At 42.6% G+C, this 25,273-nt stretch overlaps 2 protein-coding genes and 1 pseudogene across 2 annotated transcripts; 1 reads left to right on the top strand and 2 right to left on the bottom strand.

The window, feature by feature from the left end:
• Positions 1–4,966: 4,966 nt before the first annotated feature.
• On the bottom strand, positions 4,967–6,946 carry LOC121970279 (alpha-1,3-arabinosyltransferase XAT3-like). Its single transcript, XM_042520876.1, has 3 exons — positions 6,594–6,946; positions 6,407–6,493; positions 4,967–6,326 (listed from the first exon to the last, which is right to left on the bottom strand). The coding sequence occupies exons 1-3, from the start codon at positions 6,727–6,729 to the stop codon at positions 5,065–5,067; spliced, it is 1,485 nt and encodes a 494-aa protein (XP_042376810.1). The 5' UTR covers positions 6,730–6,946; the 3' UTR covers positions 4,967–5,064.
• Positions 6,947–10,838: 3,892 nt separating this feature from the next.
• LOC121972528 lies at positions 10,839–12,198 on the top strand (annotated as a pseudogene).
• Positions 12,199–22,808: 10,610 nt separating this feature from the next.
• On the bottom strand, positions 22,809–24,294 carry LOC121973468 (uncharacterized GPI-anchored protein At4g28100-like). The gene is made up of 2 exons (XM_042524887.1): positions 23,350–24,294; positions 22,809–23,262 (listed from the first exon to the last, which is right to left on the bottom strand). Exons 1-2 carry the CDS (start codon positions 23,995–23,997, stop codon positions 22,945–22,947), a joined length of 966 nt encoding a protein of 321 aa, XP_042380821.1. The 5' UTR covers positions 23,998–24,294; the 3' UTR covers positions 22,809–22,944.
• Between the last annotated feature and the right edge of the window lie 979 nt (positions 24,295–25,273).

The raw sequence follows: 25,273 nt of genomic DNA on the forward strand, positions 1-25,273 counted from the left end.
CTCAAGTGATGAGAATGTTGAGATCCACCTAACATTTCTATGTCTATTACCTTGTATGATTTGGTCCTTCTATCCTTAATATATAGATTGATCAATAAGGCATAAACCATGTCATTCTCTTATTAATCTTTGTGTTTATTGGTCTCTAAGTAGACTCAATTAACCAAATGAGCTCAATATCTCATATTGACTTATTTGAACATGACCATATATTTCAGTAGTCCTACTTAATCAAGGGGCTCATAGATATCTCTTCCGTCAAATGGAAGGGATATATCTCATCTACATTACTCACATACCTCCGCATAACTTATTATATACCTAGTGATTGACTTTATAGTCCACCTTGTTATAGGTAATGCTTGTCGATACCAAAGTACACAACTCCTTATGTAGTGAACCGTAGTGACTTCAGGTCTAGGGACTATTCATATCAATAGTCACTATAAGAATATTTATGACACTCATATAACGATCCATGAAACATTCTCATGGCGGATCAATTCAATACATATTCTCTAATATATATCCATGTGTCAACGTGATATCTCATATCTATGACTTGTGGAATTAAGACATCAATTTATCTACATACTAGTCTCAATGCATTAATATTGTTCTTGAATATTGATGTTTGACTAGGAATAGTTAAGAGTAGTGTCTATATATTAATTGATATACTGTAGACTAGAACCTACTATCCTAGGATATTATTATACTTTTTTTCTAGTACAGATCTAAAGTAAATATAATAACCATTGTCTTTTATGAATGAAATATGATATAATATGTCCTAAGTCAATCAACTCTTGATTGACTCTTAGGGCTTACACTAACAGTAACTTTCCTCGGCTTTATTGTGTCTACTGATGGCGTACATGCAGATCAAATAAAGATAGATGAGTCCTAGAGTGGTCTCAACCGAGGACCTTGCATGATGTTAGAAGCTTTAATGGCTTAGCTTCTTTCTACTGTCAGTTTATTAGAAATTTTAGCACTCTGATTGCTCCTATCACCGAGTGTCTCAAGGGAAGGAATTTCAAGCGGTCTGAAGAAGTAGAGGCTAGCTTTCAACTGGTCAAACAAAGGATGATCGAAGTACTAATTCTAGCCTTTCCTAATTTTGACAGATTATTCAAGGTCAACTATGATACATTCGGCATAGGTATCAGAGGTGTTTCGAGTCAGTTTGGGTGACCGATTGCTTTCTTCAATGAGAAGCTCTCTGAGTCCAAGAAATTATTCTACCTATGACTTGGAGTTCTATGTCATTGTGCAATCCTTGAAGCATTAACGACATTACCTAGTACAAAAGGAATTCATCCTATTCTCTGATCATGAAGCATTAAAGTATATCAATGGTTAACACAAGCTGAGCAGGCTGCATGCCAAGTGGGTGACTTATTTGCAAGAGTTCACCTTTACACTAAGGCACCAAGATAGAAGCTAAAACCGTGTCGCAGATGCCTTGAGTCGACATTCTTCATTACTTACCACCATGAGTACTAGCATTGTAGGTTTTGAGGTTTTTTTAGATATGTATGCGGTTGACCCATCATTCGGAAGGATATTCTAGGAGATAGGGGTATAATCAAGCCGAGCCGAGCCAAACTCTTGAATGTTTGAGTTTGACTCATTTATAATTGAGCCAAGCTCGAGCTTTATTTAACGAATATATTAATGGCTCACGAGTTTATTCGAGCTTTTATCCAGCATAAACAAGCTTATTAAATATAAATTATAAATTTAAATATTCATTAAAAATTAAATTATATATTTAGAGAAAATTATAATATTCTTATTAAAATTTATAATTTTATTCTAATAAATAAATTTAATATATTTGTCTATATATTTCATAAGTAGAGTGTAAATTTATAAATTCAATATCAAAACTATTATTTTTTTTATTTAAAAGTTGATTCATAAGCTTAACGAACATGTTCACGAGCTAACGAGCCGAATATTGTGAAGCTTGAGCTTGGTTTGTTTATCTTAACGAGCCTCATTAAACGAGCTCAAACGAGCTTTTATCGAATAGAGCTTCGAATACCTCATGAACGACTTGGTTCATTTACACCCCTACCAGGAGATACATGATGGTTACCGATATGATTTTATTTTGCATAATGGTTATCTATTTTGTGGATTGCAGTTGTGCATTCTAAACTGCTCTTTAAGGTAGCAGATTATGAGCGAACTTCATAATGAGGGGCACTTTGGACGTGATAAGACATTAGCTCTCATCTCTGCTAATTTCTATTGGCCCAAGTTGACCAACGATGTGACTCACTTTGTTGATCGATGTTCTGTATGTCAGCGGTCTAAGGGGGTTCTAACCAATGCAGGCTTGTATACTCCCCTACTTGTTCCTGAAGCTCCTTGGCTCGATGTCAGCCTGGATTTTGTATTGGGATTACCCCGCACCCAATGATCCTCAAAGTCAGTTCTTGTTGTCGTTGACAAATTCTCAAAGATGACGCATTTCGTAGCTTGTAGGAAGATTATGGATGCTGCTCAGATTATCCATCTTTACTTCAAGGAGATCATGGGTTTACATGGCGTTTCTCAGTCCATGACTTTAGATCGAGATACCAAATTCATTAATCACTTCTGGAAGAGCTTATGGGTGAAATTGGGAACACAATTAAACTTTAATAGTGCTTACCATCGTCAGATAGATGGACAAATCGAGGTGGTGAATCAAAGTCTGGGCAATCTTCTGAGATGCCTTACAAGAAATAAATCAAAGTAGTGGGACTTGGCGTTACCTCAAGTAAAGTTTGCCTACAACAGATCGAAAAATAAGACCACGGTATTGAGTCCTTTTGAGATTGTTTATAGTCGGAATCCATCAAGAGTTCTAGACTTTGCCCCTATTCCACATGTAGGGCGAATTAGTCCTAAAGTAGATGAGATGACAGAGCATCTTCGAGGTATTCATGAGTGGGTGAAATTGACAATTATGGAAAGCAATACTAAGTATAAGGCTCGGGTCGATCGTCATCATCGATAGGTACTTTTTGAGATTGGAGATTTTGTCTAGGCTATATTGACTCGTGATCATTTCCCTGTTAGAGAATATAATAAACTAAAAGATTGAAAAATCGAACCATACGAGATACTGCAGAAGATTAACGACAATGCCTATAGGTTGCACATTCCTAGTCATATGAAGACTTCTAATGTCTTCAATGTGAAGCACCTAACTCTTTATTTAACAGTTGCTAATGAAGTTAATATGAACTCGAGGCGAGTTCTTTTCAAGCCAGGGAGACTGATGCAGGCCCAACTCGTGTTGAATTCCAATACGAGCCTTTAAACTTCAAATGGACATAACTTTTGACTCGAGACTTGGATCATGCTCTGTCTATCGTCACACGTGCAAAACTCGAAAACCTACATTTGGTATGGGTAAAACTATAACTGTCAAATTTTTAGCCCCAAATTCCACTATTTAAATCCTTTTCAGAGCCTTTTTACTATTTTTAGTAATTTTTATTTTTTAGGTATTTATAGTATTTTTCATATTTTTGGTATTTTTGAAGAGGATTTGTTTTGATCTGTGTCTTGATTTGAGTTAAGATCATTAAGTTAATTATTTTCCTTTTCGGGTAAAAATCTATTTCATTTCTTTATAAAATTAGAATTAAGATATATTATTATAATTTTTTTCTTATTTGAGTCTTAGGTTATAGTTTATATAAGAGTCATATTTAGATGTTTAGAGATCAATGCTTGAGTTTTAATAAAATGCTTCCTTCTTAGATATTCCTCTTCTTATCTTTTCTTTAATTTTCTTCTTCTAATCAATTCGTAGGATAATCGCTATCTTATCTGATGTCAGAAACTCAGTTGAGCATGCAGCGTTAAAGGATCCCGTGTCACTGCATAAACTGGAATACATTCTCCAGGATCCTCTTGAGGGAACAGAAGCAGAAGAACGAGTATTTCATTGTTTTCAAACCAATCCATAGAAGCTCCGAGCAGCTAATTAAAATTAGTGTTAGTAATTTGTGCATTCAAGTTAAGCACAGCTAAATTCGATATCAGAATATCAAGATGGAAAGGTTTATACTTGACTCCCAACTTTACTTTCTTGATATGCTCACGTCTTTAATTATTCTGCCCCTTCTTTTGATTCTCTTTTTTTACTTGAATACTATTTGGCAAAGGTTTTGAGGTCCTTATTCATCCACTATGCCTTTAATCATTCATAATCATAGGCCCACACACAAAGCTTATCTATATATATATATCTATCTATATAAGCTTAAAACACATCTACTGTTCTATCTAAACAAAATTAATTTATATTACTTCTGATCAAGAGAAAAAAAAACTGATTGTGGCAGATGAACTGTTTCTCTCGACCATAAACAAGTGGAAGGAAAACTACGGCCATGTTGATAGCCACGCCGGAGACAATGATATACATATAGCGTGCCTTCTAAGTTGTCCTGTCCTAAACTAAAACCCCACAACAAACCCAAAAACTCACTGAGGCTTTCTATATTACACAGCGAATGCGATGGCTTTGTACGAGCCTGCTTCGGATCTGTACAAATTTACAGCTAGATTATTTTGGAAATCCTCATAAAAGGACAACAAAATGGTGTGGGAAAAAAACTACATTTGGATGTAGATGCTAACGGAGCAGATGGAGACAAGTTAGCAGATGATGCTTTCCCTCCCTCCCTCCCTCCTGCAGTGAGCATTGTGATATAACTTTTTTCTGTCTTTTCTGTTTTTCTGTGGGTGGAGATCGGATGAAACCCTGGGGCTAACCCTAATGATGAAGACTAGTTAAGTAGCACCGTCGGTGTGGTGGTTGGGGATGTTGATTTTAAGAACAGTAAAAACAATTTGGCCGGTTCCTTCCGCTTTGGGCACTTGCATGCATGTCCCGTCGGCCCGTCCCTGCTCACTTTAATGCAAATCGATCTTTTCACCGAACACTCTTTTATTTGTAATCACAAGGTGTTTTCTTAATTAAGATCATCTAGACAGTAAATAGGCCAAAAAAAAAAAAAACAACAAAAAAATGGAAAGAAATTGAAGAAATCACTGAGCCATCTTGTTGATGTTAGTGTGAGGAAGGAACTCGAGAGCTTGCAACAACGTAAGCCGCAGTCTTCCCAGATGAGGCTTCACGTTCTGGTTCTCCAGATACACTCTGCTGAGCTCGTTCCATCCTTTGCGATGGATCGACTGCGGGTCCGTGAAGACGGGGTGGTCTTTTGGGTACTGATCGCTCAGCGTGCTCTCGTCGGCTTGGATGAGGTATTCCAAGTAATGGAGCTCCATCGCCGGCGCCGGATTCCCGAAGGTGTCGCGGGCTAGCCATGTCAGGTCCCCCATGGGGACCACCTGGATGACGACGGCGCCCTTGGGGAGGAAGACCAGGTTGGTGAGGCCGGCGCCGTGGACGCCGACCATGACGTCGGCCGAGTTCACCAGGCGCGCGAACTTCCCCAAGTCGGTGGCGATCTCCGGCTCCGCCGTGCGGACGTCGAAGCCCAGGCTCATCGCCATGTCCGCCATTCCCCTCTCGTTGAGCAGCATCCGGGAGCCCCGGCGCGAGATGATGAGCAGGCGCGGCTTCCGCCGCACGTCCCACGCGCTGCCCCCCGACGGCTCCGCGGTCTCGCGCTCCAGCCCGTATGCTCGCCGGAGCATCGCCTTGAAGTCCGCCATCGACCGGGATCCGCCGGGCGGCTTGGAGGGATCCACGCCGAGCTCCTTGTGGAAGCTCAGCCCGGTGATCACTCGCGGGAAGCACCGCACCGCGCCGCCGTCGGCGTCGGCGTCGGCGTCGATGACCTCGTACTTGGAGAGCTGGCTCAGGATGGCGCCGAACTTGCTCAGCCACCAGGACTTGGCTTCCGCCACCACGAACTGGACCTCGCCGTCGAAGCGGCCGGCAGTGATGAAGAGCGGCACCAGCACGTCGGTGAAGTCGTGGAAAAGGTTGCCGGTGAAGCCGGCGGTGGAGAAGACGACGGCAGGAACAGTGTGGTTCTCCGTGCAGGAGGGGGGCGGGTCGTCACCTGGAAAAGGCTTCAGCGTCCACTCCTTGACATTGGAGAGGGCGAACTGGTCGTTCTTCCGGGCGTAGGGTTTCACCTTCCACTCCTGCGACGTCAAGGTAGCGGGCACGAACACGGTCTGCGAGCTCCCTTGCACTCTCACATCTCCCTCCGCCTCACACAAGTCGGAACGGCGGCTGGTTTCGACGCAGATGGGTTTCTGCAACTTCTCGACGACGGCGGCGGTGGCGGCGCGGTTTTCCTCTGCGCGCTTCCCCAATGCCCCTTCTCTATCCCCTGTAATCAATGCAACCCACTCAGGATCAAAATTGTAGCTCTAGGAAGCTACAATCCCCAAATTGAGCTGATAGAATTACCATTTAGAGCAATTTTGCGGCTTTGGCCAGTCACCATCTTGATAGAATCCATGGCCGTTTCGATTTCCGGCGACGCCCGCTGCTTAGCTGCAGAAAAGAAAAGATGCAATTTTTGCTGCTGCTTCACACGGAGCAAGAAGAAGACACGAATCTAAACTCAGTGCGGCAGGGAGAGATCGAAGCATACCATAATTAGGAGAAGAGGAATAGCGAGCTCTGACGAGAGAAAGGACGCAGAGAGAGAGGAGCATGGAGGTTATGACGAAGGCATTGCCGGCTCGCCTCGGCTCAGGCCTGGAAAAAGCCCGGGTGGACTTCATCATGTCTTCTTCCTCTTTTCTTCCCACCAACTCGTTCCTCCGGTGACCTCCGCCTGCTCTTATAGCGATCGAGGAGGAGGAGAAAAAGAAAGCTTCAACCCTCGCCGACTCGGTCTCACTCGCTCGCTGGTTCGTGCCTCACCTCGTTTGACCAGATGAGTCCGTGCCGAGTTATCCGCCAGCACACGTCTCCTTCCCTCCAGCTAGCGTCCATATTAGATTCGCCCTTAAGATTTGACCCTTGACTATATATAATTCTCAACCACTCCTTCACTTTAGTGAAACTGTGTCAGGGGCCAATTTGCAAAAGTACGATTTTCCTCCTGATTCAATTAAAATCATCCCTATTAAAAATACAAATTTTGATAATTTCTTCGGATGATTTAGATCAATGGAGAGTTTGAAGTTTCTTGGAATTTTCTTGGAAAGTTGCATGCTTCTTGCAAAAGAGAAAAAGCGTCTGGCATGTGAAGGAGCAAGAATCATGAGTAGGCATATATCAAATGCGGCAAAGATTTTGGAATTTGATGGTGTTTGCAAGCTGGTGATTCATATGTTATGGAAGAGTCGATCACCAGAATGGTACTTCAACCACCGCCCATCTTTTAAATGACCTTTCCGAGATTATTTTCGATCGATCTGATTTCGCAAAAGTATGAGGTTTGTTTCAACTAATTACCAACTGCCGCATCAATGATTGATAAGTTGTTACATAATTTTGAGAGTGTTTTAAGATATAACCTCATTTAAGTTAGTATTATATAGATAGTTAATATAATTTTAGGTGATAAAATAATATGTGAAAACGACCTTATGAAGAACTGATAGAAATATTAACTATAAACTATTTTCTCTGCATATATAATTTAGTAATAAAAATCAAAAGTACACGGCATTTGGTTGATAGAACAAAGGTTCCTGACAAAGCTATACGAGTCTATCAATATCCTGAAAGATTTGGTGATTGATTGAACAACTAACCAATAAACAAAATGATTCCACAACTCATAAAGAAAGCTAGCCATTGATTAAGAAATAAAATAATTAACGATAAATGGACAAAAAATCTCCATCATTTCTATTATTTGCAAGGAAAAGAAAAAGAACTATTAAACATTTATGCACAGAACAAGTAGAAAGGGACACATATTTTTATGTGTCTACACGCATTGGAATTCGTCAGAGACTCAGAGGCGTGTCTTCAATGCTGGACAAACTCAAGAACAAGTCTCAGAAAAGAAAAGTAATAAATTGTGGCTTAAAGTGAAATAAAATTTATTAATGATATATACAGATTTTTTTAATACAAATTAATAATGTATTCATGGAAGTGGACATAATTTAATCGCAAGTTTACAATTCGACCGTTGAGCTCTGTATGGTAGTGATTTAAGAAGAGCATTAAATACCGTGTTTAATATAATTTGATTGTCCACGCGTTCGGTCAAAGTTGAGCATTCTAATTTCTTACGACTAAAATAAGACCTTCCTGAATGTATTTTATCTATGAGTTCGGATCGTTTGTACTTAGTTTCTGATCTTTTGCTGGTTTCTTCTATAATTTTTGTACATCTCACTGCAACAGAAATCGGATTAAAATTAGCTGTGACTTTTTTTTACTACAATTTCCACTTAGATTATAATTCAGATCAAGTTAGGCGGCCAGCGGCAGATGGTGGGGAGGTCGTCCCCTTTGTCAATGCCATACAACTCGCCCAGCGGCCGACGGTGGATGGGCTGGCTGTCGCTTGGTCGACGTCATACAGTTCGCCCAACCACCTGTAGTGGATGGGTCGTCCTTTAGTCGGTGCCATATAGTCCGCCCAATTATCGGTCGGCTCCGGCCGCTTGACTCGATCCAAATTATAATCTAGGTGGAAAGGTGAACATAAGGGATATCGTAGACAATTTTAGCAGGATTTTGACCGTGATCCGAAGTACAAATTGTAAAAGGGGCTAGGAGGAAACCAGAAATTGCGGGCATGAGGATCTGAGATTTTTTATTTAGTATAGGATTGGCCTGGGCTAAAGTGGAGCGGAAATTGTCATTCAAAAATTTATAATTTAATCTCTAATTACGAGATATTTGTAAAGAGTTTTTTTTCAAAAAACTGAGACACATAACTATATACTGCTGGGCTTCTTGATCATTCGTCACCAACGCTTTCGGATTCTACGGTAAAATTTAGGTGCGACTGAATCGATCGCCCCCATCTGATTCGGTGTTGCTGCTTCATATTTTTTTATTATTATTATTTAGTATTGGACTGACTGCACACCTATTGATCATTCCTGATGTCTTTATTCAATCAATATAATGTTTTTTTTTGTCGACTTAAAAATTCGAGTATAAGAAAAATTCAACCATATCTGATGCTATCAAATTAAATATGTTTGATCCGGTCTGATCGGCATGGGCTGATGAGTACTTGTAGATTGACGAGTCAATGGCGAGGAAGAGGGTAACTATCGAAATAACAAATAGGTGAAGTAATGGAGAATATCTTTATCATATATCTGTGACGTTCGTATCATTACATCTTATTAAGGGACAGTTTTCAAAGGATACATCTCTTTCGTGTATATATATCGAAAGACATATCCCTATGCAATTGATGTAGCTGTTTCATAATAACCGTAGTTGCCGCATAACCATTGAGTTTAAGATCTTCCTAAAGACCTTTAGGCTTTCAGTGCTTGGGAGTGCTAAGGAGCGCAAAGCACTCGGGCCCTCGAATGCTTGGTAGCGCAATCTACTCGGACGAGAACATTTGTACGGAGCCACGCCAGATGGGTCATCTCTTTCCTCTTAATGTTTGTCATCTCTAGTAGGAGTAGCAACAGACACAAGAGCTGTAAGCATAGTTCGATCAATTGTTTTTCTGAAAATAAAACAGAACAATATAGTTCCGTGGATTTGAATGAACATACTCTGTCATGCAGATGGTAAGTAAGGTCTACGGGTGGATCCTTGACCCGATCAATAAGAAGTCCGGATGGTATCGTGTAGGACTTAGTCAACATGGGAAATTATATGGTAGTATCCTACCTTCCGAGCCAATCCGATCTTCTGAGCTTGTTCAATCTTCCAATCCGGCCTAGTCTCTCGAGTTCTCGACTCTTCGACATTCTGACTTACTGACTTATCAAGTTGTTGACCTCCCGAGCTCGCGACATACAACAAGTACTCGTGTTAAAGGCTATAGCAGTTACAATCATACCCATTAATGATCCTTTAATGGTCCGTTAATGACCCTTTAATCGGACAAATCTTTAGGATTTGCTCTCTATAAAAAGTAAGGGGAATATTTCTCTAGAGGGTCTTCTCTCTATTCTCATACTTTTTTCGGCTACAATTAAACATTCATGCTAATTTAGGCATCGGAGTAGTCTCACAGGGACAACGCCAAGCAAACCCTTTGATGTTTGCTATTTTTCACATGGAATTATGATGCTACAAGAAACCTTTATGTTAATTGATCCTATCTGAAAACTACAGATATTACGTGCTGGGCATGGTGGATCAGTGGCTGATTGGCAGAAGACCTTTTCCTTTAAGAAGAAGTTTCCCTTTGATCTTACGTACACGAAAACAATCCAACAAAACATCAATGCCTATAAACTAAAGGAGAATTCCTGGCGAAGACCCTTCGATGCTCAAGTTAGTACAAGCCTGAGCGGGTGGATGAAGAACAATAGTAGATGCGTGCACGAGGATGAGTTTCAGATCTCTAGAGAGTGTACCTTCATCATGGAGAGGACTCTCCTTTTATATTATTGGGATGTATACTATAAGTCTAGCTTTTGTATGAACATCTGTTTTGAAATATTTTGAAATGAGAATCACTTTGGTCAAATATTTGTATTTTATATTACAGTTGCTCATTTAATTTAGATTATAAATAACATGGTGTGTGGTGCCACACAGAAGATCATGTTATCGGTTCCTTATAAATTATAAATAGTAGCTCACAACCAAGATGGATTAAGACAAACCATTGGAACGGTTGTAGTGTAATTTAGTATTAGTTTGTCTTGACTATAAAATTACACTAGTATATTATGTGTGTATTGAGTTGGTCATGGTCCGGTGGCTCCACCTGCCGCTGGCCATGGTCCCCGACCGCTGGTACGATGCCAACGACGCATGGACCGGATCCGCCACCATCCTCCCTGACGGCCGCCTTGCCATGCTCTACACCGGCGCCACCACCGAGTGGGTCCAGGTTCAGAACCTCGCCTTCCCGGCCGACCCGTCCGACCTGCTCCTGCTCACCTGGGTCAAGTCCGAGGCGAACCCCCGTGGTCGTCCCGCCGCAAGGAGTCAACGTGAAGGACTTCCGCGACCCCACCACAGCCTGGTACATGGCCTCTGAGGACGCGTGGCTCGTCACAATTGGGTCCAAGAACGACGTGCAGCGGCACGCCGAGATAGTGCTGGTCTACAAGACGGCGGACTTCTTGCGGTTCGAACTACTGCCCGACTTGCTGCATGCGGTGGAGGGCACGAGGATGTGGGAGTGCGTGGACTTCTTCCTAGTGGCGACGGAGGAGGAGACGGGGCTGGACACGTCGGAGCCGGCGGGAGACTTCGTGAAGCACGTGCTTAAGGTCAGCTTGGACGACGACCGGAACGATTACTACGCCATCGGCACGTACGACGCCAAGAAGAACGAGTGGGTGCCTGACGACCCAGAGAAGGACGTCGGCATCAGCCTGCGCTACGACTACGACAGGTTCTACGCCTCCAAGACGTTCTTCGACCCCGTGATGAAGCGCCGAATCCTGCTGGGTTGGATCAGCGAGTCCGACAGCGAGCGCGCCGACGCCGCCAAGGGCTGGGCTTCCCTCATGGTACCTCCTCTCCCATTTTTAGTGCGAGTTCTAGGATTTCTAAGTCAACGTGCATGCAATTTACTTGATAATAAGAACCATTTGAGTTGCCAATCTCCGGTCTTTAGCATCTTCAAGATAATAAGAACCAGAGGTAAGCCTTTGTATACCTTAAATGGTCTTCCCCATTATGGTGCCAGTTTATTAACATCTTTGACCGGCTTGATGCCCTTCCAGACCAGATCGCCCACCTGAAAAAATTTAGGAATAACTCTTCTGTTACAATCCTGTCTCATCCTTTGGTGATATGATAGAAGTCTAGCTGTCACCTTGTCCCACACTTCTTCTATCAAGTCAAGCTCCATAAGACATCGGTCACATTATCCTCGACATATAAGTGTCTTTGATCGGACTCTACCCCAATCTCAACTGGGACCACTGCTTCATCATCGTAAACCAGGTAAAAAGGAGTTATACCTATCGATTCTCGAGGAGTTGTACGATATACCCATAATATACTGAGTAATTCGTCCATCCAACTGCTCCCAACGTGATCTAATTTAATCTTAAGCCCTCTAATAATTTCTATGTTTGTTACTTCAGTTTGTTCGTTGCTCTGTGGATAAGCTACAGAGGTGAAGGCCTGTGTGATACCATATCCCAAACACCATTCTCAGATCTTTCTGCCCTAGAATTACCTTCAATTATTACAAACTAGCTTATGTGGAATGTCAAATCTATAAATAAGATGTTGCCATAAGAATTTAATAACCATTCGCTCGATTATTTTAGCTAAGGGCTTGACTTCCACCTATTTTGAGAAATAATCTACTACTATCAGTAAAAATCTCCTCTGATGGATGCCGAAGGAAAATATCCTACTATGTCCATACCCCATTGATCAAATAGACAAGAAATATAAAGGTTTTAAGTAATTCTGTGGGGGGTGGTGCAGGATGTTCTGGTGCTTTTGACAAGATAAGCAGGTCCTTACTGCTTGAGCTGCATCAGACTGTAAGGCAGCTAGAAATACCCTGCCAATAATATTTTTCAAGCGAGAGACCAACCTCCTACATGACTTCCATAAGAACCCTAATGCACTTCTTGTAGAATGTAATGCACATCATCTGACCCAATGCATTTGAGTAAAGGATAGGAGAAGCCTCTCTTATAAAGATGATCTCCAATCATAGTAAACTGGCCAACCCTTTTCTTAAGCATATGTGCTTGTTCCCCATCAGTGGGTAGAGTGCCCTGTTGTAAGAATAAGATAATTGACATTCGCCAATCGCTCTATAGCTCCAGATTGGCCTACCGCTCAATCCAATCCACTAACAATGTTTGTTTGCTCAATAGGTTTATCTAACTTCTAGGGAACTATGGTAGAAGATAATTTAGCTAGTTCATCTGCTGTTTGGTTATCTAAATAAGAAATCTTCTATATGGTCACTTCTTGGAACTTAGCTTTTAATTTTTCAAACACTTTTGGATATAATTTGAGTCGTTCATTATTGATCTCAAAATTATCGGACAATTGTTGAGCTGCCAACTAAGAATTTGAATAGATTAAGACCCGAGTAGCTCCTATATGCTGTGTGGCTTGCAATCCAGCTATTAATGCCTTATACTCTACTTCATTATTGATTGCTTGATAATTTAACTGAACAAATAATTACATTCGATTTTTCCTGGGAGATACAACAAGAATACCTATCTCACTACCTTGCTGGGTAGAGGATTCGTCAACATATATCTTCCAAGTTTCCTTGGTTTCAGGACCTTACACTTTTGTTAGGAAATCAGCTAGGGCCTGAGCTTTGATGACTGCTCGAGATTGGTATTGTATGCCATACTTATTGGTTAATCCTAGGAAAACGTACCGGTTCTACTGTACAAAAATTTTGTACAAGTGTCGAACCTTTCCTTAAATAACCTATTGTGTTCTTTAGAAGCTAAATTAGAAATCGCAGACGGAACTTAACATCATTGATTCCAAATTTAACTTATTTGTTCTTGATGGTTTAGATTTGAATCGCAAGCGAAACTTAATACTATTGATTCAAATCCACCTATGTTATTAATTCTATTAAATATTAATTTCCAAAATTTGCTTTCAGGACTGCATGGCGAGGCACATGGCCTTCTTGGATATGGGAGCAACCACCACCGCCTAGTCAAAGCCTTTTAAGGAAAGCTAATATTTAATTTCCTTAAATAACTCTAGGTCAACCAAAAATAACAATCGAATCACAAATTCGAAAAAGAAGAAACAAAAATTTAAAAAAAAAACTTATTCAAAAAACTAGATCTAATTGCCTCTTGTATTTAGAATTTTTACAAAGAAAATAACTAGTATGATGTGGAAGAAAATTGTAGTTATACCTTCTCTTTGTAAACTAATGACCTCGAGATCTTCTGTCATATTCCTCGCCTCGCCTTGGACGTCGTGTGGGCGACGATCGTCCAAGATGAACACCACCCAAAAGCTTCCTCCTCTTCTTCTAAAATCCGGCCACCACCACCATCAAGGAGAAAAGAGTAAAGGGAAAGGGAGAAGGGAGAGGGCCGACCACCAAGAGATCTCCAAGCAAGAGAATAAGAGTTGTCTCATGAAGCCCCCTCACCCCTTCTTTTATATTACTTGCCCAAGGCAAATAAGGAAAAATATTTTACAAAAAATAAAATCATCCAAGAGTTTTTCCTTTTTCCTTTTTATTTTTCCTTTTCTTTCCTCTTGATTGAATCAATCACCAAATTTGATTTTGTGATGATTTTATTATGGCCGACCCCTTGCTTGGGCACCAAGCAAGGTGGCCGGCCACCTCTTCAAGGGAATAAAGGAAATATAATTTTTAAAAATTTTACAAGAAGAAATCCTCTTATAAAATTTACAAGCTCTCTTTCCTAAAGTAGGAGTTAAAAAAAGAAAGTTCTAAAAATTAAAACCATGTTTTAAAATTTAAAACTTCTCTAACAAAATTTTCTTTTTTAACATGATGATAGAAAATTTTAATTTTAAAACTTATCTCCCTTTTTTTCTTAAACCATGAGGATGGTTAAAAAAGGAAAGTTTTAAAACTTTTAAAACTCTCTATTAAAACATGTGGCCTAATTCAAATAAGGAAAGTTTTTAAAAATTAAAATCTCTCTTTTAAAACTTATAGTTTTCTACAAAGAGAAGATTTTAAAAATTCAAAACACCCCTCCTATTTGAAATAATTGTGGTCGGCCCCTACATGCTTGGTTACTAAGCAATAGGGCCGGCCCTATTAAGAGGAGATGTAGCCGGCCATTGCTTGGTCACCAAGCAATGGGCCGGCCCCCTTCTTGGACACCAATACGGGCCTTTCTTTGGATGAACTTGAGGCTTTAATGAGGCTACGACAGGGACCTAGAGGAGAAATTAGTTTTGGCCTTCCGATGAGCTTGAGTATCCCATGTTCGCCCCGAACACACAACTTAAGTTCATTGATAATAACTCATTCCACTAGAGAGTTATTACCGCAGTACTGCACCAATCCCAAATTACATTATGGGTTTCTTCTTATCATGAGTGTGTTAGTCTCCCTGTGTTTAAGATTACGAATGTCCACTAATTAAGTAAGTTACTGACAATTTACTTAATTAATATCTATCTCCAAGAGTAGTACCACTCAACTTCATTGTCATGTCGGACTAGGTCCACCTGTAGGGTTTAACCTGACAATCCTTATGAGCTCCTCTTGGGGACATTCTCAACCCAGATAACTAGGACACAGATTCCTTCTATAATCAACAACACACACTATAAGTAATATCATTTCCTAACTTATCGGGCATATTGATTTATCAAGCTAAACCTCGCCCTTTGATAAGTCAAAGAAATAAATATTAAATATATGTGCTTGTTATTATATTAGGATTAAGAGCACACACTTCCATAATAACTAAAGTCTAGTTCTTTTACTAAGTCAATACAAAAAGAACTTACCCAAATGGTCCTACTCAATACACTTAAAGTGTATCCGTGTCATTTATTAGTCAAGATAAACTAATACTTAATTACACTACGACTATTCTGATGATTTGTTCCTTTCCATTTTAGTCGTGAGCAACTTGTTTATAATTTATAGAGAACCGACAACATGATCTTCTGAGTGTGACACCACACTCCATGTTGTCTACTATATAAATTAATTGAACAATTACATTTAACAAATAAATGTAGATATTGACCAATGTGATTCTTTTATTTCAACAAATAAATGTTTACAAAAGCTAAGCTTTTACTATACACTCTAACAATACTCGCTAAGTTCAGTTATCTATTTGATCAATCTTTCGGATGCCTTAGGATTGATAAGCACTTAACCCAAAGTGCTATTAGTTAACACAATGATTGAATGAGATAAAAAATAAGGACGCAACCTTCGAGTGGCTAAGATCAATCCATATGCTAATTTCTTGAGTGCGGTGTAGTGGCACTCTACTTCTTTTAATAAATGACTTAAAAAGTACACAGACTATTGCTTATTTCCCTCCTGCCTCACCAACACTGAATTAATAGCATGCTCATTAGCTGATAAATAAACCAACAAAGTTTCACCTACTATTGATTTAGCTAACACTGGCATAGCAGACAAATAATTCTTCAGCTCCTCGAACGCCTTGTTGCAGTCATCATCCCATTGAAATTTGGTCGCCTGACGAAGTATCTTGAAGAAGGGCAAGCATCAATTTGCCGATCGGAAGATGAAGCGAGATAGGGAAGTGATTCGACCGGTCAGTCTTTGTGCCTCCTACAGATTACATGGAGGAGCCATGTGTTGGGTTTCAAGGTTGCAAACAAAGTCCTACATTGAAAACAAATGGGAAAGATCATGGGTTTATAAGGGAAATATATCTCCATTGGTATAAGGTCTTTTGGGTAGAGCATAAAAATAAAAACCATGAGGGCTTAGGCCTATAGTGGATAATATCATGTCATTGTGGAGATATCTAAATCCCTTTTAGTCCTAACAATTGGTATCAGATCCTAGACTACCAGAAGGTCTAACCGCCGACTGTGCACAAGAGTTATGGTCTAATTGAGCCATGTGAGTAGAATATTAAAGTCAAACAAGGGAAGTGGGGGCTTCCATGTTTGGATCAAGAGGACCATACACCAAGCAGTAAGTCCTAGCTGCGGCTAGACAAGGAAGTCCTAGTAGGTCAGATGGACCAAGAGGCAGGAAGACCTAAAGGATCAGACGTGGGAAGCCTGTGGTCCTTCATTTGAGGGGAGGATTGTTGGGTTATAAGATTACAAATAAAGTCTCACATTAAAAACTCACGGGAAAGATTATGAGTTTATAGGGGAAATATATCTCTATTGGTATTAGACCTTTTGGGTAGAACTCAAAAACAAAAATCATGAACGCTTAGGTCTAAAGTGGACAATATTATGTAATTATGGAGATATCTAAATCCCTTTTGGTCCCAACACCATATTTTATAGAGCTTGTACTTTATTGGGATTGACTTCTATCCCTCGCTCAGTGACTATGTAGCCCAAAAATCTTCTACTTCTAGCTCCGAACAAACATTTACAAGGGTTAAGCTTGAGCCCGTACTACCTCAAAGTCTTGCAAGTTTCGTCTATATCTACGCACAAGTCTATAGCTCGAAGAGATTTGATGAGCATATCATCCACGTAGACTTCTATATTTTGCCTGATTTACTTTTGAAAAACCTTGTTCATAAACTGTTGATAGGTAGCTCCTGCATTTTTTAGTCCACACAACACGACATTATAACAATAAGTGCCCTTAGCAGTTATGAAGTTGACATTTTCCTGATCCTCCTTGGCGAGTGGAACTTAGTGGTACCTTTGATAAACATCCAGCATACAGATGAACTCGCAATTAGAAGTAGAATCAACCACTTGATCAATGCGGGGCAGAGAATAATAATTTTTTGGGAAAGCCTTGTTGAGATCCCTGAAATCAATATGAACCTGCCACTTGTTTCCAAGTTTGGAGACCAGGACTACATTGGCCAGCCAGGTAGGGAATTGTACGTCTTGGATGTAGCCCACCTCTAATAATTTGTCCACCTCTTCTTTGATGATTTTATTTTGGTCGACCATGAAATCCCACTTCCTTTGCTTAACCAGATGGGCGTTTGGATAGACATGGAGTACATGCTCTATGACTGTTGGAGACACGCTCATTACCTCTTTGGGCATCCAGGTAAACACATAACTATTGCGTGTTAGCCACTCTACTAGCTCGCTTTAAGCTTAGGAACCAGGTTGGCCGCTGTCTGAGTGATGGCTTCTGGCAGATCGACTTGAATTTGTACTTCTTTTTTTTTCATACACCAAGATGGGAGGCTTCTCTTGGATAGCATTAACTTCTATCATTTGCATTTTTTAGGTGGCGTTAACATCAATTTTTACTATCTTCATGTAATTCTTGTGCGCTATTAACTAGTCACCTTTGACTTCCCCCACTTGGCCATCCATTGGAAATTTTATCTTTTGGCAGAAGGTTGAAACGATTGCCCAGAATTCATTTAGGGTCGGTCGACCCAAAATGTCGTTGTAAGCAGAGGGGCGCGTCTACTACCATAAAGATTGATCGATGTGTTCTCATCAGGAGCGTCTCCCCTTAAGATATGCCAACTTTATCTGGATGAGTGGCCGAATCTCATTGCCTGTGAACCCGCATAAAGGGGTTATCATGGGCTGAACCTCACTTGGGTCTATTTACAACTGCTCGAATGTTTGTTTGAAGATAATGTTAACTGAGCTGCTTGTATCAATAAAAGTACGAAAAATATTATAATTGGCTATAACAACCTTAATTATTAAATCATCATCATGGGGTATTTCCACCCCCTCTAGATCTCTAGGTCTGAAGCTGATTTTGGGCCCAACTACTCGCTCTGCACTACATCCGACCGCATGAATGGCTAGATGTCGAGCGTGTGACTTCCTCAGTTAGTTGGAATCACCATTGGTTGGTCCTCCAACTATCATGTTAATATTACCCTGGGCGACATTACTGTGGCTTTCTTCTTGCTGCGCTAAGGGTTGTTCTTGTTGAACTTGGGCGGGCGCTTGGGTTTGCTCGCCCGGGGATGAAGTGTTCCCTGTTGTAGCTCAGTCACTCGGTATTCAATCTTGAGCGGGCTATTTTGTGGCTAGTACAGTCGACGATTTGGGGCTGGAGAACACCGACAGTATCTGGGGTTGTTATTTTACTGATTTCACAGAGTATAGCAATCCTGAGTGTTATGAGTGGACGCTCAATGATATGTGCACCACCTTCATGAAGCTTCCCAAGGAGCTTCCACATACTACACGGCTTGAGGTCGCGACTCTGGATGACAGTATTGAGGACCTGCCTGGGTCCTTTAGGTAGAGGGGAAGGTCACGCCGGGCGCTCGGTAGCCGGAGCGGGAGCGGGTGTGGTGCTCTCCTTCTTTCGGGCAGCTTGTGCTTCTTCAACATCGATGAATTCAGTTGCCCGTTCAATCAGCAGGTCAAAATTCGTTAGAGGTTTTCTAACCAAATCTCGATAAAAATCATTGTTAGTGAGCCCTTGAGAAAAGGCACTCACTAAAATATCCATAGTAGATGTGGGAACATCCATAGCTACTTGATTGAACCTCTTGATGTATGCCTAGAGTGTCTCTTTGGGTCCTTATTTGAGCAAAAAGATGCTCCAAGGGGTTTTCTAGTAGCATCAGTTATTGGAAAAGTGGTGGAAAAATACTTTATGGAAATCCTTGAAGTGGGGAATCGAATTGTCTGGTAGCTATTTAAACCATCGTTGGGCTGCCCCACAGAACGTAGTGAGGAGCATTTGGCATTTTACATCATTCGTAAATTATTGGAGAAGGGCGACATTCTCAAATTTGAGGAGATGATCCTCCGGGTCAGTTGTCCCCGAATACTCTCCTATGTTCAGACTTTGATAGAGCTTTGGCAATGGATCATCCAGCACCCCGTTGGGAGAACGGGTTAGTGATTTGCTTAGGAGAACTATCACTAGCTATTACTTTTTCTTTGCGCCTGTCTCGGACAGGTGCTTCTCTAGAGGATTCTTTGAGTACTCCTCCTTGGCCCAATTGCTCGGGCGATGTGCAGAAGAGTGCTCGGGGGCGCCGAATTGGTGAAAGAAGAGCAGGAAGCAAATGACCAATGCCTTCCTCTTGAACTCCTCTTTCCCTCTGAAACGTTGTCGTCGATGTTGTGGGATTTGGCAGTGTTAATGTACCTCCTGTAGCTACTTGTCATTGCTGCAATGTTTTTTGCACCTGAGCCTCAACAATAATCTCAAATTCTTCAGGCATTAAGGCAACAGTTGGGAGTTTTCCAGCCTCTTCCATCTCAAAGCTTCAGATTCGGGCGAAGATTCCCACAGACGGAGCCAAATTTGATTCTGTTTGAAGGTTAGGGAGATGATGCGCTGGCTCTGATAGATGATTCATTGACCGGTGGAAGTCTCTTCGAGATTTGGGGAAGCACCTTAATGATCTTGCGCACAATCCAACAATCCAACAAAGCATTAGTGATCTAAGATAGGGATGCAGATCCCTGGCTAGACCCTTCGACGCTCAAGTCAGTATCCTTTCCAGAAAATGGATGAAGAATAGTAGAGAAAGTCTTTGCGCGAGAGTAGGGTTCAGATGCAGAGGTTAGGGTACCTTGCCAACGGAAAGGATTCCCCTTTTTATACCACTTCACATAACCTCTGTGATCGTGAGATGACCCTCGGTATGTCAGAGTTTGTTAGGTGATGGAAAAAGTACAGCTTGGGCATTACATAATAACCATCTGAGGAATATTTTATCTACCCATTGATATACCTCTTTTATCATTTATATCTCACGCCATTACTGAGGTGGTAGAAGACATATGTTGCTATAATGAACTGACTTATGAGGGACATAATAACCTTCGAAGAAGGTTTCGAAAGAATATTCCCCAACAAGTTTTGATAAGCCATTAAGATGTTGTTAGATATTATCGACTGAGTATTTTTCGGCCAATCTATAAGCCAGCCATATTATCGTGCCATTGTATCAATCTGCTCTGTCATATATTAAATATTGCAAAGATCCATTCAGAGACTGATATAGTACACACAATGTACCAAAGATCCCTTTGAGAAGCTATATGATAAATTATGTATGTTAGAATTTCTTCTTAGGAATAATATATCATCAAGTAATTTAAATCTGGCCAACCTTTGCCCATATAGCCATACATGGAGAGCCATATGTTCGGTCTACCTTTATCTGGTCAATCGTATATAAAGAGTTATATGAGATTAAGTGGCATCAAGCCCCCCGACCTTTGCCCGACCGGGCATATACTGAGAGCCTTATGTCCGATATGCCTTTATTTGACCGATCGTATATAAAGAGCTTTAACATGCTAAATGTCCTTAAGCTTGCCCGACCTTTGCCTAGCTGGGCGTACACTAAGAGTCTTATGTTCGATCTGCCTTTATCCGGCTGATCGTATATAAAAAGTTCTATGAGGCAAAGCGTCATTAAGCCCGCTCGGCCTTTGCCTGGCCTGGCGTACACTGAGAGCCTTATGTTCGATCCGGCCGATCGTATATAAATAACTTTAAGAGGCTGTGTTCTTAAGTCCACCTAGTCTTTGCCTGGCCGAGTGTATACTAAGAGTCTTATGTTCGATTTGCCTTTATCCAACCGATCATATATAAAAAGATTTAAGAAGCTAAGTGTCCTTAAACCCGCTCGGCCTTCGCCCAGCCGAGTGTATATTGAGAGCCTTATGTTTGATCTATCTTTATCCGACCGATCATATATAAGGAGCTTTAAGAGGCTAAGTGTCCTTAAGCCCGCCCGACCTTTGCCCGGTCGGGCGTACATTGAGAGCCTTATGTTCGATCTGCCTTTATCTGGTCGATCGTATATAAAGAGTTTTAAGAGGCTAAGTGTCCTTAAGTTCGCCCGGCCGGACGTACACTGAGAGCCTTATGTTTGATATGCCTTTATCCGACCGATAGCATATAAAGAGTTTTAAGAGGCTAAGTGTCTTTAAGTTCGTCCGACCTTTGCCCGGCCCGGTGTACACTGAGAGTCTTATATTTGATTTGCCTTTCTTCGGTCGATTGTATCTTAAGAAAGATTTTTGGAAGTGATCCTGTCTGAACAGCTGACTCAACGGACGATGGGCACGTGACGCTCTCCGGTTGCGGATGTGGGTCTTCGACTGGTCGTACGAAGCTCCGGCGACCCTGCACAGAAGTCGGGCCGGGAAGGGGTTCCCGGCGGCGACCCTCCGACGCTCAAGTCAGGCAAGCAAGTGATAAAGAAGGTGGCTCCAAAGCTTGTAGAATGCGTACCTCCGACGAAGTCTGCGGCTCTTTATATAGAGCGATGAAAGAGCCTCTACACGCCCACCGAGGCGCGTACGTGTCCGCAGCCCATACCTCGGTATGTGTTTGTCAGAAAGCTTACCTGACGCCATACTGCAACAGTCCCATCGCACCTTCGATGGGACAACAAGACACCCCGCTGTCAGACTAGGAGTATGACTTAGCCATATGACTTGACGGCTGTCAGAAGATGTTCCTGTTCTCCTTTACCCACCGCCGGTCGGGACGTACGTCTGTCCGGCTGGACGGAGACCATCGTCCGGATGGCCTTCATCCCCTGCGCCGGCCGAGCGGCCCGCCCCTCACGTCTCGCCTGTCGCTTGCGTTGAAATACTGGGGAGACTTCCGGGCGAATGCCTTCCGCTCGGCTCTTAGACATTATTTCATTGAGCGTCGGAACCCCAACTTTAGTTGGGGCGCCTATTGCCTCACCTATTCATCGGTTGGTCTGCCTATCCGGTCGGCCACTTGGCCTTTTGACTCCAGCATGACATGGACCCCTCAGAATGGGGGTCCCCCGTTCTAACCGCCGGATCAGGAAGGTTTGCGCATTTAGAGCTCGGTCGTCTCTTCCTCCGGCCAGACCCCTTTGAACTTGGTTGGTTATTTGACTGGTTGAGTACATTATTTCTTAACCTCCAAAGTACAATACTAGAGTTCTATGTCCGACTAGCTTTATGGTCGGTCGGCTCTAGCTGAGTGTCCTGTCGCAGCCATTCGGGCAAAACTTGAGATTTGGGCGATCAATAAAATCATATGGGGATTGCTCCCCTATTCTGATTTTGATCCTCACGTCACCTTAACTTTGACCCTCACGTCATCTTTTATAACTCGTATCATTGTTCTTGCAAAGCTAAAACATCAAAATTGATTAAGAGAAAGAGTCTACCAGTACCACGAGATAGAAGCAACATATAATTACAAAGAAATGAAATCGACTAGCGTACGTTGGTTCTTCCAAATCCCTTTTATTTTAATTCCGGCGCATAGTCTAATTAACTAACTAGAGGAGGAAGATGATGCAGAGGAGGAGAGCCAATGGGAGATGAAACATAGTCGACAGAGCGGCAAAGGATGTTTCGTGGACGTCAATTTGATTAGAACCCACGGCGAGCGGCATAGCGTCCTGTGAGAGCTCGCAGTAGCTGGGATCCGGGCTTCCGGCGGCGTCGGCCGCCATGAGGGCTCGGAGAACGGCCGTGGCGGTCGGCAAGTAGAGCGTCCTGTTCCTGTAGAGCAGCCACGTTACTCCCATGAGTTGGCATTCCCGGTCACCGCGGTCGGCTGTGCCCCCTGACGATCTCGGCGAGTTGTCCTTCAGCTGCATGCATGAGTAATTAATGTTCGCCGTCGGAAGATTGATTTATATTTTTTGAGGACGAGTCAATCGGGGAGCTGGCTGGTTCACCTGGTTGAGGGATCTGAGACAGCGAGAGCATCCGGTAAGGCCCGCTCCGGTGCAGTCCTCTTCCAATCTCCGCGCTCCGCCGCCGGCAGGGACCCACCGGCCCTCCGCGCTAGGGTCCGCCGCGAACCCGCCAGTGCACGCGAGGCGCCGGAGCCGGACGCCGCAGTAGCAGTAGGCGGCGTCGCATGTGGCGTTCTTGCGGGGGAGCTCGAGTCCGCGCGCCCGGACCGCGCGTTCCGCGCCGGCGGCGCACGCCTCGGAGTCGTCCGGAAGGGTCGGGAGGTCGTAGCCGGCGTCAGGCAGGGGACGAGCAGCGAGTGCGGTGGGGGAGAATGCGGCGTAGAGCCAGGCGGCGAGCGCGGGGCAGCAGTGCGGCCGGGAGGGGACGAGGAGGTGGCCGCTGCCGGAGGCACAGGCGGCGGTCACCGAAGGGAGGAGGTCAGCCGGGAGGTCGAGGGGGCAGGCGGAGGAGGCTACGTCGGACTGCTCGGGGAAGGCCGGAATGGTGGCATCGGCGACAGAGGAGGTGGAAGCGGCCGGGCGAAGCTGGATGGGCGCGGGGTCGGGCACCGGCAGTGCGTGCGACAGCGAGACTCCATGTAGAAGAAGAGTAATTAGGTGAAAGATCAAAGAGAAAGGCAGCGGCATTGTGCTCTAATCAAAGAATCTACACCGACTTCTTTCTTCCTCCTCCTCCTCCTCCGGAGAAAAAGACTCACTAAACGCAGATACACGAGATTGTTTGTTTATTCGGCAGAATCTAAGCTTGAAGATTGACCGCTTATAAAGGCATAATTATTATGATCAAAGTCAGTAAATTCGAAGAGCCTGATCAGAATTCGCAACTCGGACAAGCAAGGCGACAGGGTTCTGGTCACTTCAACAGGAGCCTTAACTTACTCTTCAACCCATACCGGACTTTCTTGTGATTCTGCGATTATTCACATAATAAACGCAACTTGTCTACCTTTGAGCATGGCGTAAAAAATATAATTTACGAACAGTGGTGAGTTAGATTCTTTCGAGAAAGAAACAGAGACCACCGCGGGCACTGGTGCCGAGAAAGAGAGCGGAAAAGGAAAAAAAAACAAAAGGATGGAAATAGGTAGGCATCATGAAAGAGCGTGAAATGTAAAGTAGTCTTGACGTTCGAGTGGTGAATAAGTGGAGCTTTTTGCCTTTTTCATGCGTTGGGCTTTTGATGATGCCTCAAATATTGCGCGTGCCTGCAGTATCTTGGATATCATACACTTAATGTATCACTCGTAGAGTCCAGAGTTATGTGAATTAGAAACGAAAGATCAAAAGGTTCGGTGGCAAATCATGAAGCTTTCGCTTGCTCTGCAATTTCAATTTTACGTAGCGTATCAGAAGAGCGAATGGAATTGCCCTTGAGAACGAAGAGGTTGAAAGGGTTTCTCAACAGGGACTCGAGTCAATTAGAGACTCAGATCATGCCCAGGTTAAGTTGGATTGGGTTGTCTTGACTTTAAGAGAACACGGTGGAACTTACCGAGAGCTCGACAATATTTACTGAGCTTGGCAGTGCTTATTAAGAGCTCGTCAGTTAATATGGGGAATAATTAAGGATTGTCACGTGTACTGAGGAAGTCAGAGGGAAATCGACAAACTGAGATGGAAATACGAACCTAGGGCTCAACTCTCTAATTCAGTATCTTGTTCATATCTTGCGACTTTATATTCTGCTCAACTCTCCCCGTCTTCGTATCTGCTTAGCTCAGCTCAGTTCTCCCCAACTCCACATTCTACTTGGCTCTAATCGGCCTCACCGACTTAAATGAGCGGGTTAGTCTCCCTTAATCTCTTCGGGTTGGGTTTCTGAAACTTGGTCCTTCTTAGGTTCAATGGGTCCTCATCCTATAATTGGGTACCATAAATGCAAATCTAAGCAGAGTGTTAGAGC

The sequence above is a fragment of the Zingiber officinale genome, chromosome 4A (assembly GCF_018446385.1).
Source record: "Zingiber officinale cultivar Zhangliang chromosome 4A, Zo_v1.1, whole genome shotgun sequence".
Classification (NCBI taxonomy): domain Eukaryota; kingdom Viridiplantae; phylum Streptophyta; class Magnoliopsida; order Zingiberales; family Zingiberaceae; genus Zingiber; species Zingiber officinale.